This window comes from Dipteris shenzhenensis, chromosome 14, assembly GCF_047967505.1.
Source record: "Dipteris shenzhenensis isolate YYH24624 ecotype China chromosome 14, Dip_SZ_1.0, whole genome shotgun sequence".
NCBI classification, from domain to species: Eukaryota; Viridiplantae; Streptophyta; class Polypodiopsida; order Gleicheniales; family Dipteridaceae; genus Dipteris; species Dipteris shenzhenensis.
Genome location: NC_141609.1, coordinates 29,075,113 through 29,089,556, shown reverse-complemented (window position 1 = coordinate 29,089,556; position 14,444 = coordinate 29,075,113). Strand labels below are relative to the sequence as shown.

Here is a 14,444-nt window from a genome sequence, read left to right as displayed (position 1 = left end):
TGTCGTTTTTTTTGCTTCACTTGGCATACATCATCGATGCCCGGTGCCTTATACTCAATAGAATCCCGTGGCTGAGCAGAAGAATAGGTCAATGATGGAGATGGCCAGGTTGGAATCCCTCACGCTCTTGAAAGACAGCAATTACTCTTTGATTCACTACGAACCTCCTTCGTAAAAGACAGCAAGCACACTTCCCTTTTTGCTCTCCCTCTCTCTCTCTCTCAACAGAGACACTAGGGCCGAGGACAACATGTCGGGCTGGACCCCCCCGAAGGTTTTTTATTACCTTGAAGAGAATCTGTTACAAAAGTTCAGCGTAGAGCTGTCTGATACACACTCCACTCCAAAAACGTGAAAATCCCTCATTACAAGAGCTTCAAGCTCATTTTAAATTGGCAACATGCCACTTGTCTAAAATCTAGACTAAGTCCTATTACATGCCACTAAGGGCCACTCTGGAGTCTTCAAAGCACTTGGTCACACGAACCGCCTCCTAGATGCTTATTAGGCTCTCGTAACGCTTAGAAAAAATAACTCTTTCCAGTACTTGCAACAATTAATTAAAGCGCACCACCATGGCACCCATTAATTGTTAGCGCTTTGCATGCAAATAACACACTGTGGACTAATTCTAGTCACGGTGGGCGTTCCCACTGAATACATGTGCACACCTAGACAAATGTAAATAAATAAATATATATTTATTCTCTTGTTGACCGGAGTCAACACTTTTGATTATAATTAAGGAGCTTTGACCAAGGGTCGAGGCGCCTTAATTATAGCCAAGTCTCTCCAACCGAAGTTGGCACATCTTGGTTAACCAGGGTTAACGCTCTTGGTAATAAACCAAGTCTCCCCGACCGAAGTCAGGTTTACTTGACTAGAGTCAAGTATCTTTGACTGTAGTCAATCCTTTGACCATTAAAAGAACTCTTTGACCATAATTAACACACATATAAAACTCTTTAATTATGATCAAATAAATGGTCAACTATACTTTGACTTAGGATATTTACATTGTGGTGACATCCCCTCGGCTTCTATTCAGTTGACCTCAACTGAAAAGCTTCCTTGTAAACATCCAAAAGCTGTGGATGGTCGGATAACATGTCTTCGTTCATCCACTTGGCATCTAATGCCGTATAATTCTTGAATTTTACAAGATACCTGTAAAACTCCTTACCCTGAGGGCCTTTGCGTACAGTATGGTACACAATTTGCTCTAGCTGAAGGACCTCCTCCAGCTCATCCACTTCTGGTGGATCCTCTGATACTGGTTCTGTAGGCTCTGGTCCTTGGAATTTCTTTAGAAGACTCACATGGAATGCATTGTGAATCCTCCAATGCTCTGGCAATGCTAACGTGTATGCAACCTCATTTATTCTTTCCGTAACACTGAAAGGGCCATAGTATCTAGGAGATAACTTTGGATACACTTTCTGTTTGCCTTTAAACTTGCAGAACCTAGCTTTTTCAAACTTCAAAAGTACCCAGTCCCCTTCCTTGAGATCTAACTGTCTCCTATGCTTATCTACAGCTCTTTTATGTTTCTCTTGAGACCTTTCGATTGCTGTCCGGACTTGGCTGTAAGCTGTCTGGAGGTCTCTCACAAACTGATCAGCTGCAAATATTTCATCTTTGGTCCTCAATATAGATGGCAAAATCACCTTCCCATATATGACCTCAAAAGGGGCTTTCCCTGTAGAGCTATGTACTGTATTATTGTAAGCAAACTCTACCAACGGTAGGTACTTTTCCCAATCTGAACTTTGGTCACCCACGTAGCATTTCAGCATATCCAAAACTGTAGAATTTGCTACTTCACTTTGACCATCTGTCTGGGGATGGAAAGAAGAAGAAAAATTCAGATTCGTCCCCATGTTATCAAATAAAGCTCTCCAGAATAGACTGGTGATTCTGGGATCTCGATCACTAACAATGGACTTAGGCATACCATGATGCTTAAAAATCTGTACCGTGAAAAGCTTAGCCATATGATCTGCCTTTATGGTTTTGCGAACCGGAATGAAATGAGCTTGCTGTCTGAATCTATCAATGATAGTCCAAATCCTATCATTCCCTGACTTTGATCTTGGCAAATCAAAAATAAAGTCCATTGTAATACTTTCCCATGGTGCCTGAGGCACGGGAAGAGGCATAAGTAGGCTAGGTGCCTTCCGTCTGTCATACTTGACTTTCTGACACGTAAGGCATTCAGTAACAAACTGATGTATATCTTTCCGCATCCCTAGCCAAAAGAAATACCTCTCTAGTGCTAAAGTGGTTGCTGTAATTCCTCTGTGTCCAACGTAGGGAGGTGCATGGCATTCCTCCAAAATCTTTTTTCTCATCTCCTGGGTGATGCATAGGCAATCATCTTTCATTAGATACCCATCTTTCAGGGAATAGTGACTCGTGGATTGCCCCTCTTGCATTTGCTGTAAAATTTCACCAAAATCTGCATCACGAGCATATTGCTCCCTCACGCCTTCTAGGTCCTGATGATAAGCAATAGTCACATTATTGACCTGGGGTCTTCGGGACAAGGCATCTGCCACTCTGTTCCGAATTCATGGGGTATGGACAATCTGAAAATGATACATTGACAGCATGTTTGCCCATTTCATATGCTTCTCGGAAAGCTTGGTTTGAGTCAAAAAGTATCTCAGACTTTGGTGATCTGTCTTAACAGTAAAATCTGCACCCAAAAGATAGTGCTTCCATGTATGGATGGCATGAATTACTGCCAATAACTCTTTCTCATAGATTCCTAGATATCTTTCTGCATCCCGAAGTCTCCTGCTTTCATAGGCCACTACATGACCATTCTGATGCAATGCAGCCCCAACACATTCTCCACAAGCATCGCAATCAACATCAAAAGATTGATAAAGATCCGGGACTACAAGAATAGGCTCTGTAGTCAACTTCTCCTTGAGTGTATTGAATGCTTTCTTCTGTGATATTCCCCATGTGAAGGCTGCATTTTTCTTAGTAAGGTCATGTAATGGAGCTGCGATATCAGCAAAATGCCTGATGAACCTTCTGTAGTAAGAACACAGGCTTAGGAAACTTCGAACTTCATGCACAGTTTTCAGCTCTGGCCATTCCTGAATGGCACGGATCTTTGCTGGATCCATCTGTATCCCATTCTTGGATATTATATGCCCCAAATAATGGATTTCTTCCAAGAAGAATTCACTTTTCTTGCTGTTTGCATGGAGCTGATGATTTCTCAGTTCTTGAAACACTATAGCAAGATGTTTCTTGTGCTCTTCTTCTGTCTTTGAAAAGACTAAGATATCATCAAAGAAAGTACCCGTGAAATGCCTGTACTTTCGGAAGATGCGATCCATCATTCTATTGAATGTGGCTGGAGCATTTGTCAACCCAAAAGGCATCACTAAGTATTCATACAACCCGAATGTAGTGCGGAACGCTGTCTTGTGCACATCCTGAGGCTGTATCCTCACTTGGTGATAGCCACTCTTTAAGTCTATCCTGCTGAAAACTGAAGCTCCATTTAACTGATCCAGCACATCATCAATGCATGGAATAGGGAATCTATTCTTGATGGTCATTTTGTTCAGTGCCCGATAATCGACGCACATACGGAATGAACCATCTTTCTTCTGTACTAGCAGTACAGGGGAACAAAAGGGAGACGAGCTGGGCTGAATCAATCCTTTGGACAGCAAGTCCTGTACTTGAGCCATAATCTCCTCTCTCTGAGTCGCACTGACTCTATAAGGTGGTCTGTTTGGTGGCTCACTACCAGGCATTAACTCTATCTGATGATCTTCTGGTCTCTCTGGGGGTAACTTCCCTGGCAAAGCATCGGAAAAGCAATTTTTAAAGTTTACAAGAAACTGAAACTTATCTTTGTCTGCATCATTCATTTCAGCATGCATATCATTCTCTTTTTCTTTTACAAAAACCATGTACGCAGAAATTGCAAACTTTATTGCTTTACCACATGTAACATCAGATACAATGGGGATAGTCTCCCCTTTCCTGGCAATTAAACGCTGATTTTTTCCCCTATGCACAAACTCCAGCACTCTTTCAGGAAGAGCGCTGATTTTTCCCCCTATGCACAAACTCCAGCACTCTTTCACGAAGAGTCAACTTCACTGCCTTGCGATGAAACCAAGGCATTCCCAAGACTACATCATGATGTTTCAGTGGAGAAATGAAGAAGTCTTCCTGATCCACATAATTCTGAACATGAAGACGGAGCTTCCCTATCAAGGGAGTAACTGGCTCAGGATTCCCACAAAACATCTGATCGGCATCTAAAGCCCTGCCCAACTCGTCCGTCTTTATTCCCAGTCTCAGGGCTAGGTCCTCTGATATGAAATTATGAGTAGCCCCTGGATCAAATAAAATTAGCGCTTGCTGGTCTCTGACTTTGCCCCATGATAGCAGCGATTCTCGTTGTTCTGGGTTTGAAACATGACCCAGTATGTCAAGAATTCCTCCCGCCATTGGCTTTTGCGGTCCTCGTGGCTTCTCTACCTCTTTTCCCTTCGGAGTTGAAGGCTTTTCTGGGCACTGGGAAGCCACATGTCCCTCTTTGCCGCACTTGAAGCATTTTCCATCTCTACGGAATTCAGCTATCTGTTCAGGGGTGAATAGAGATTTGCCTTTATAAGCCTTTGAAAACTGAGTACCCCTCGGCTTCTGAGGCTGAAACCCTTTCTTTTCAACCTTGGGGTACTCTTTTCTTTTGTGATTTTGAAAAATCAGTTTTCTTTCTATCAGCACGTCCTGCATGCAAGGATAGCACTGTAGATGGATCTTGTAACGGCACAAGACTAGCTACTGAAGCTGAATGCATAAGGTCTTGAATGTTCTTTGCCCCCAAAGCATTCACTACTGCCTGAATTCTTGGAGTGAGACCTACTTTGGACTTTCTCATTTGGGTCCCTTTGGAGATCTTTTTGAAAGGTGCAACCTGCAAATAAGCATCCCAAAACTTTTGGTTGTACACATCCACTGTATCTCCTACATCCATATGCAAACTGTCCCAATCTTGAAGAACATGGTCTCTAAACTGTTTTGGCATAAACTGCTGGTAGAAGGCTTTCTTGAAGTCCTTCCACTTCCTTGGGGCTGACCCATCTGTGGTCTGTGCACTCCACCATGCACTAGCGCTGTCGCTGTCAAGTGCAAACTGACCATTCTTAACTTGGAGGATTCTGAAAACTTTTATGTGCCGAATGCAGCATCAAACTGCCTGATGAACTGCAATGCTTTGTCTGTATGACCATACTATCTATTGTAGGTCATAAACTTGACAGATTTACCTCCCTCTTTGAATTCCTTGGTCTCTCTGGAAGACTTTCTCTTCCTAGACTTCTTGTGTTTCCTTCTTTTCCTGGATGGTTTATCTGATAAGGAAGAAGAAGATACAGAAGTCGAACTCGAGGTAGACGGTGATGGACTAGGAGATCGGTGATGATGCCTCAATCTCTTCCTGCTATGAGACTGTCCCCTATGGGATCTCTCTTTCTCAGGCTGTACACGAGAGTGTGCCTCTGGCATTGGCACGTCATATACTGCATTAGGCATAGCTTCTGCTTGAAACAAATGCTGAGCCCTTGGATCCTTTTTGAGATTTTCCATCTCTTGTATACGAGTACGTACCATCTGTTCAAATTCTTGTTGAGTTTGCTGCACACTTCTCTGTCTTGGATGTTCATCCCTATCTTGTGAATCCCACTGGATAGGTGATTGATCCATATTCTGATATCTGCAAATTTTTCACACACCGTGTAGGTAACTGATGCACAACTACCTTTGCTTTTCCGACAGAAAAATACCTCAACAAGAGGTGTCTTGCATCCACAACTTGTGCCAGTAATTGGGCTATCAATTCAAAGCATAAACCCACAAAATTGCTAAAGCATCAACAATTGTATTGCCCTTTTTCTGGCTACTGCAAAAAGCACTCAGAAGCATCTGATTCATCTTCCCAGTGTACAAAGGCATGCTTTTTTTTTTTTTCCTGCAAATCTCTGATTTCTCTGCTTTTCTCTGCTTTTCTGCTGCTTTTCTGACAGTAGAAGTCTGCTTCCTCTATTTTCTCTGTTTTCTCTGCTTTTCTGCTGCTTTTCTGACAGTAAAAGTCTGACAGGCAGGTGAAATCTGCTAGCAGAAACAGTGCCTGCAACTGTCCCTTTTTTTTTTTTGAAAGAACAGTAACCAGATGGAGTAACTGGCTAGTTACTCTAACCAGACTGACTGGTTCTGGTCTGGTTAGTCTGCAACTAGACTAACTGGACTGGTTACACCAACCAAACTGGTCTGGTTAGGCCAGATTAACTGGACCAATGTTGAACTAACTGGGTACTGGTTCAACTAACCAGAGTTGACTAGCTGTAGTTAACTTAACCAGGGTTTCATTAACCACAGGTCAACCAACCAGGATTTACTGTACCAGGGTTAACTTAACCACTAGCCTGTCAGGCTGGCTGCCATGTGTCATTGCCACGTCATCTAGTGCGCTGTCTGCCATGTGTCAGTGCCATGTCATCTACTACACGTGTGGACGCCACGTCAGCAGCTGCCTATCTGCCACGTGTCCTCCTGCGCCACATCAGCTAGACCTGCTGGCACCCTGGCCACGTCACCAGGAGCCACGTAAGCCTAAGGTTTCACACCTTCACTTGGCTGCATTGCGCCTCAGAAACCATCGCGCGTCGCGCCTCGCTGGAGCCGTCTGTGTGCAGCGCTGTTCTCTGGTGAAGGTGCGTCAGGTCCGTCTCAAGGAGCAAAGCTTCTATTGACCAGCGTAGTTCTACGTCACCAACAATCTTTGCATACGCAGATGGTTCTCTTGGCCTTGTCTGGAATTATGTGGATATAATGCGTGCCTACCGTCGTCGGCTCTCCGTGTCACGTTTGCATGGAGGCATCGATTCTTTTCCTCACAATTAACATCAGTGCTCTATTTCTCTGTGGAAAAGACCAGCAACGAGACCCCCGTAGACTCGTCCTCTTCAAATAGCGAAAAGACCAGCTGTACCGTCGTAAAACTACAGCAGCGCCTCTTTCTTTTCCGTTAATTTTCAGCAGAGTCACACATCAACTTCTTGGATCGTCACCGTCTAAGAAGACAGTATAGCTGCGCTCTGATACCAATGGAATCCCTCACGCTCTTGAAAGACAGCAATTACTCTTTGATTTACTACGAACCTCCTTCGTAAAAGACAACAAGCACACTTCCCTTTTTGCTCTCCCTCTCTCTCTCTCTCAATAGAGACACTAGGGCCAAGGACAACATGTTGGGCTGGACCCTCCTGAAGGTATTTTATTACTTGAAGAGAATCTATTACAAAAGTTCCGCGTAGAGCTGTCTGATACACACTCCACTCCAAAAACGTGAAAATCCCTCATTACAAGAGCTTCAAGCTCATTTCAAATTGGCAACATGCCTCTTGTCTAAAATCTAGACTAAGTCCTATTACATGCCACTAAGGGCCACTCTGGAGTCTTCAAAGCACTTGGTCACACGAACCGCCTCCTAGATGCTTATTAGGCTCTCGTAACGCTTAGAAAAAATAACTCATTCCAGTACGTGCAACAATTAATTAAAGCGCACCACCTTGGCACCCATTAATTGTTAGCGCTTTGCATGCAAATAACACACTGTGGACTAATTCTAGTCACGGTGGGCGTCCCCATTGAATACATGTGCACACCTAGACAAATGTAAATAAATATATATATATTTATTCTCTTGTTGACCGGAGTCAACACTTTTGATTATAATTAAGGAGCTTTGACCAAGGGTCGAGGCGCCTTAATTATAGCCAAGTCTCTCCAATCGAAGTTGGCACATCTTGGTTAACCGGGGTTAACCCTCTTGGTAATAAACCAAGTCTCCCCGACCGAAGTCAGGTTTACTTGACTAGAGTCAAGTATCTTTGACCGTAGTCAATCCTTTGACCATTAAAAGAACTCTTTGACCATAATTAACACACATATAAAACTCTTTAATTATTATACATTGTGGTGACACAGGTGCATGTTGAAAGGCAAACATTTGCCTAATAAGTTGTGGTTGGATGCCGTCATGTGTGCTAATTACATTTTGAACAGATGTCCCACAATGGCATTGCAAACTATCCCAACTTATGAGGCTTGGACGGGTCATAAGTCTCGCATATCTCACATGAGGATTTTTGGATGCTTGGCCTATCCTCATGTGCCTTCATAGACGTGCACTAAGTTGAATGATAAAGCTATCAAGTGCATTTTTATTGGGTATAGCTCAGAGAGCAAGGGCTATAAGCTCTATCAGCCCCACACGGGCAAGTGTTTTGTCAGTCGGGATGTTGTGTTTGATGAAGCTGCCACTATGCCTTTGCTGGACTGTCAAAAACAGCCCGTTGTTGATGCCCCAGATATCTTTGATAGCTTGATGCCTTTGTTTCTGTCCGATGCTCAGGATGTCCCATCTGAGGTTGTTCCTCCTTCATCTGCTGGTCATTTGCAGCCACATGTGAGCCATATATTGATCCTGATAGGCCTTTGATTGATCAGGATCATTTGCATAGGACTCTTGACCAGGAAAGAGCTGAAATTCAGGAGCCTAAAAAGGTCCCCCCTTGGTTCCTTGACACATTAAAAGACAGCAAACAAGATACTCCTCTGCCAGCCCGTACTAGAGCAGCTATCCAAAAAGAGCATGCTAGTTTTGTTGCTTATGCCTTGGTTGCTACGACATGCAATGAAGAGCCATTATGTCATCAAGATGCCTTTCAGAGTGATTGTTGGTTGAAGGCTATGCAAGCTGAATTGGATTCTATCCATCGGAATAACACTTGGGAGTTGTGTGATTTACCTCTTGGCAAGAATGCCATTCGAACTGAGTGGGTTTATAAAATTAAACCGAAAGCTGATGGTTCAGTGGACCGTTACAAAGCCCATCTTGTTGCTAAGGGCTATGCTCAGCAACAAGGAATTGACTTTGAGGAGACTTTTGCTCTCAGTTCCAAGATCACTACTATTCGCATTATTATTGCCTTTGCTGCCAACTTTCATTGGGAGGTACATCAGCTTGATATCAAGACAGCTTTCCTTCATGGGCATTTGCAGGAAGAGATCTATGTTTCCCAACCTCTTGCCTTTGAGGTTGAAGGTTCTGAAAGCAAGGTATGCCCTTGAAAAAAGACCTCTATGGATTGAAGCAGGCACCTCGGGCTTGGTATTCCAGGATTCATAGTAATTTGCTCACACTTGGCTTTCAGAACAACCCTACAGAGGCTACTCTTTACATCCGCAAGCGTTGGACAGATTTGCTGATTTTAGTCCTTTATGTGGATGACATGCTTGTGACTGGGACACATGCTCAGCAAATTGCAGATTTTAAGCTTGCTTTGCAGAAGACATTTGCTATGTCTGATCTTGGTCTTTTGCACTACTATCTGGGCATCCAATTTGCTAGCTGTGAGGAGGGCATTTTGATGTCACAATCCAAGTACATTGGAAAGCTTTTGTAGCGTTTTCAGTTTGAGGATTGCAAGCCAGTATCCACACCATTAGAGCTTGGTTTTCACTTCTCTTATGAGGATGGCAGTAGTACATGTGATGTCACTCTCTATCAGCATGCAATTGGTTGTTTGATTTACTCATGCCATACGAAACCTGATCTACAGTATGTTATCTCACAGTTGAGTAGATATATGCACAGCCCATCTACGCACCATTGGCATGCCATGAAGTGTGTCTTCATATATCTCAAAGGCACTCAGCATTTAGGCCTTCTTTATGGGGTCGATATAGGCCTTCTTTATGGGGTCGATACTTCACTTGTCATGCAGGGATTCACTGATAGTTATTGGGCTGGTTGTTTGGACACTTGTGTGCCACATATTGGCAATTGTTTCATGCTTGGTACTTCATGCATTTCTTGGTTCAGCAAGAAGCAGAGTACTGTTGCTATTTCTAGCTGTGAAGCTGAGTACAAAGCAGCTTTTACAGCTACAGTGGGATGTGTTTGGCTTCGGAAGTTACTTGTAGAACTTCATGCATGTTAGACTGCTTCTACCGTCATCTTCATTGATAGTTAGAGTGCTTTGGTTGTTGCACGGAATCCCATTTTCCATGCTCACACAAAGCATATTGAGGTTCACTATCACTATGTTAGAGAGAGATTATCAACAGGTGATATTTAGTTATCTTATGTTCCCACTGAAAACAACTTGGCAGATCTTTTTACGAAGGCTCCACCTAGCTTCTCGGTAAGATTTAAACTTAGTACCTTTTGTGATTTGATCTATTGTACTCTGTACAGTCGTAGGTATATCCCTACAAGATGAACATGTGCAACCTTGATATTAGATATTTAGGTATCTTGAGCCATGTCCAGGATACTTCAGCCCATACCATGGAGAGAGGTTTGTAGGCCATTCTATGGGCTATCCATAGGTGCCACTTATTCCTTGGTATGTGCCTTGTAGGCCTAGTTATAGTCAGTTAGGACTGTTGGTACAGTTATTACATGTACCACCTAGGTCAGTTAGGACACTTAGTCCAGTTAGGGCATTTAGCCCTAGGGCTTTGTCATATTGGCTCCCTCTTGAGCCTCCACTAATTGTAGCAGCATTTTCAATACTGCATCTCGTTTTTGCTCTTCTATCACTCATTTCTGAGCTTTCAGTGTCCAACACATCATCGAAGAAAGTCTTGGTTCCCTTCAATGTTGCCCTCAAGCTAATGTGTCTTCTTTTGTCCGGAATCTCACTACCAATGGCCTTGTACGTGCGTCAGCCTCACTCACCCTCCAAGCTTCCTCGCAAGTGAGGTTGACCCCCATCTTGGTCAACAAAGTTTTGGCATCTGCCATGGGGGCATCTCCTATTGCTAGGCCTCTGACCAAGACATTTAAGGATTTGCTGTCCCATCTTTTGTCTTCTTCAAGGGCATCTGATATGATCTCTTTCTAAGCGGCTGATGTGCCTTTTCTGATCACATCCTTCCACTCCATCATCTTTGCCTCCCCCTTGCTGATTTGCTGTTTTGAGTTCAGCATGTTTCCATGTCCCTTCTGGAGTCACCTTCATGTCTTTCAATTGCTGCAATTCAGTTCCCAAAGCATGTACCTTGTCTTGGAGTTCGGATTTTTCAGATTCCCACCCTGCTTTTTCCTTCTCCCATTCTTCTCTCTTGGTCTTCTCTTTTCTCCTTTCTTACCTGCATTTCTCGTCTTTGTTTCTTCACTTCAGGCAATGTCTTGTCCACTTGCGTGCGCCGTGCCAGGAGAGAGAGAGAGAGAGAGAGAGAGAGAGAGAGAGAGAGGCGCATAACAATACTGATTTGTGATGGTGCAAAGTACTCGTTTTTTGTGGTCAATAGAGTTTTCAAAAGGCATGGATGCGAGGTGTGGAAAATGCTATGGAAATGAAAGCACCGTACCATTTTCAAAGTTTGTTAGCTCGGACAACTCTAGGCATATTGGTGAGCACTTTCTTTGTTTTTCTTCGTAAGGCTGATATGTAAACCAAGATATGGCTAGATTTTAGAGGTCGTGCATGTGTGCATTGTGTATATGAAGAAAATGTGAATGACTGGATGGATGAGAGAGAGAGAGAGGGGGAGAGAGAGACAGAGAGAGAGGACTCATTTGTTTGTGGTGAACAATTTTGCCCTAAGGGATGGAACCAAGATATGGAGGATACCAAGGAAAGTAAGTCACCATACAAGTTGCAAAGGTTGATAGCTTTAACAACAGTGGGCATGACTTTTCTTATGGTTAGTATGATTTATTTCTTTTTTTTGTCCTTGCCATATTCGCCTACGTGATAAGGCCTTGCTGTGAAACACATGCAGGTTGCCTTTTGAAATAGTATCAAGATGAACAAAAATTGAAGTTTGCATCTTCAATTCAGGGATTCTGATGGTCTTTATAAGCTGTAACAAGGAAATGATTGATTGTTTTTTGTTTGAGACAATGCCTTGGAAATTATCAATTCTCGACCTTGTATACTCGTTTTTCTAAGAGGTTTTCCCATCTCAAATTATCATTCATAATATTTCCTCTCTTTTATTCTTAAAGTATATCCGTTATGTGGCGTTTTGCAAAAAACATCTTGCAGACAACCCTTGGTGGACACCATTTGAGCTGCATCTAAATGGGATTATTCTTAGGCCCCATCTTGTATATAAGGACGCCAATAGATAGCTTTGCTTGAGCAGTGCCTACAGGCTTTGGGACACTTTCCAATTTAGTTGTACCTTCGTTTTATTTTGTTTGTTAGTTTTTTTTTGGGAGGGGAGGAGGAGCTTATTTTTTAATGCGGGCAAGAAGGAATTAGTTAGTTGCTAAACAGACAAGGGGGCTCGATGGAGCAACACAGGGAAGTGGATGGCTGGCTTGGTAACAGATAGGGAACGTCAAGGGTATGGAGCACGTCAGGGCCTACTTGCCTTCGTAACCAGATGGCAACATGTCTCGTTTGGCTTGTGAGCATCCGAATGCAGGTGTTTGAGAGTTCATGGCCTTTCCAATTTGAAATCATTTCTAGCATAGATCCTCATCGCTTGAGTTTCAGCTCCTCTGCCTATCATTGAGTTGGTCGTTGTGGCTGTAGTCGCTTGAGTCCTCTATTGTTTGCCACTTGTTTGTGTTGCTGGAACTTGTCTGCGTAGCTTGTTGCTTCTCTAAGCTGCGATGTGTTTGACGGTAGCACATCCTTGTCAAGGTGCTTTCGCAGGGTAGGCTCGTCGGTCTAGATAAAGGGTTGGATGAAAGGTGAAAGGGGAAACAATGGTGCCAGGTCGGAGCTCTGATATCAATGTAGAAAAGGGGTAGCAGACAGATTGGAGAAAGGGGGATCGAGGAGAGGAAGGGGGAGAAAGGAAGGGAGAGAAGGAAGGAGAAGTGAGGAAAGGGAGTAGAGAGAGAGGATCAGAGAGAGAAGGGTGAGGGGAAAAAAGAGATTGGGAGAGAGAGTGTAGGCAGCACGTAGGAGGAAGGAGGAGGTAGAGTAGATAGGATTAGATGTCACATCCAAAAGTACATTGCCCATGAGACCTCCGAGGGTACTTATATAGTACTCCTTATCCCCTTTGACCTCTCTATCTTCCAAACACCCTCAAGTACCAATAATCCTAACCACCACTAACTTGGCCAACTTTTGGTCTTTATTATATAGATGAATGTTCTTGTTTACTTTTCATTTTTGAATCATTGAGAATGCATTGTTGTGATGAGTGATTCCAAAAATGAGTGAATGCGATTTTGTTCTATAATGGTAACAAAGAAGAACATTTGTGTTTCCAAAATATTGTGAGCAGTTGTAGCTTGAAGGGGAGATTTTGGACTACTTTTTTATTAGCGTTCTCCTTTAGTGTTAGACTTCGTCATGGCTGAGTCTTCCTTCACCTCTCAAATGTAAAACTATTGCTCACAATATATATCTAGATGAATCAAGGAACATGCCCAAATTCATCCTCTAAAAACACAACATAGTGCAGCTTCAATCTCATGATAGTCACTCATAAGGTTGAAAACCATAAAGTTCATCACGCACAGTAGGGACTAGCCACTATGATATCCCCGCTGATGTCATCAGCACCCAACATTGGGTGTAGACCATAGTATAAACATATGCTCTCACTCATACAAATCGATACACATACACATACTTGAGCATCCATTTATACAAAGTCTTCGTACTAAGTTTATGTCGCACTCCAGAGGTGAAGACAGACTCAACCATGACGAAGGCTAGCAATAAAGGAGAACGCTAATCAAAAAGTAGTCCAAAATCTCTTCATTCAAGCCATAATTGCTTGTGAAAACTAAATGTTTTCATCTTAGTCTCTCCCACACGAGTTTAAGATAGAAAGATTTATGGCAATACCAGCAGGCCGCAACATTGACGAACACTTCACAAGGTGAAATTGCATGTCAGCTAATACGACAGAAGCATATATCTAGATGAATCCACGAACATGCCCAAACTCATCCTCTAAAAACCAACATAGTGTAGCTTCAATCTCATGATAGTCATTCATAAGGTTGAAAACCATAAACTCCATCACGCATAGTAGGGACTAGCTACTATGACATCCTCATTGACGTCATCAGCACCTAATAGTGGGTGTAGATTATAGTATAAACATATGCTCTCACACATACAAATCCACACACCCACACATCCTTGAGCATCCATTTATACAAAGTCTTCATAATGAGTTCCTGTTTCCAGAAATCAATCTAAGCATATCTAACTAGTTTCAACCTTGCACGATTTTCGAGCCATTTCAACCCCTTAGTACTAACGATCCTGCGGGTTCGATGGCTCTAATCAAGTTCGGAGACCAAGGAAGCCACAAAAGAATGGGCGGGATGCATTAGAAATGGCAGTTTGAATCTAATGACAGTGTTTTCAGACTGAGAAAAAGAGGGGTCTGTCTGAAAGAGCGGGGAT

At 42.9% G+C, this 14,444-nt stretch overlaps 1 protein-coding gene across 2 annotated transcripts in view; it reads left to right on the top strand.

Annotated features, from left to right (window-relative positions):
* The window catches only part of NDHL (inorganic carbon transport protein-like protein), a 98,070-nt gene that overhangs the window by 20,477 nt on the left and 63,149 nt on the right, over positions 1–14,444 (top strand). Inside the window, exons 2-3 of one of the 2 annotated variants that reach the window (XM_087385190.1) lie at positions 11,365–11,466; positions 11,662–11,760. In XM_087385190.1, the coding sequence (XP_087241316.1) occupies positions 11,365–11,466; positions 11,662–11,760 (201 nt within the window). The remainder of the gene's footprint in view (positions 1–11,364; positions 11,467–11,661; positions 11,761–14,444) is intronic. The other variant, XM_087385191.1, reaches the window with a different exon arrangement.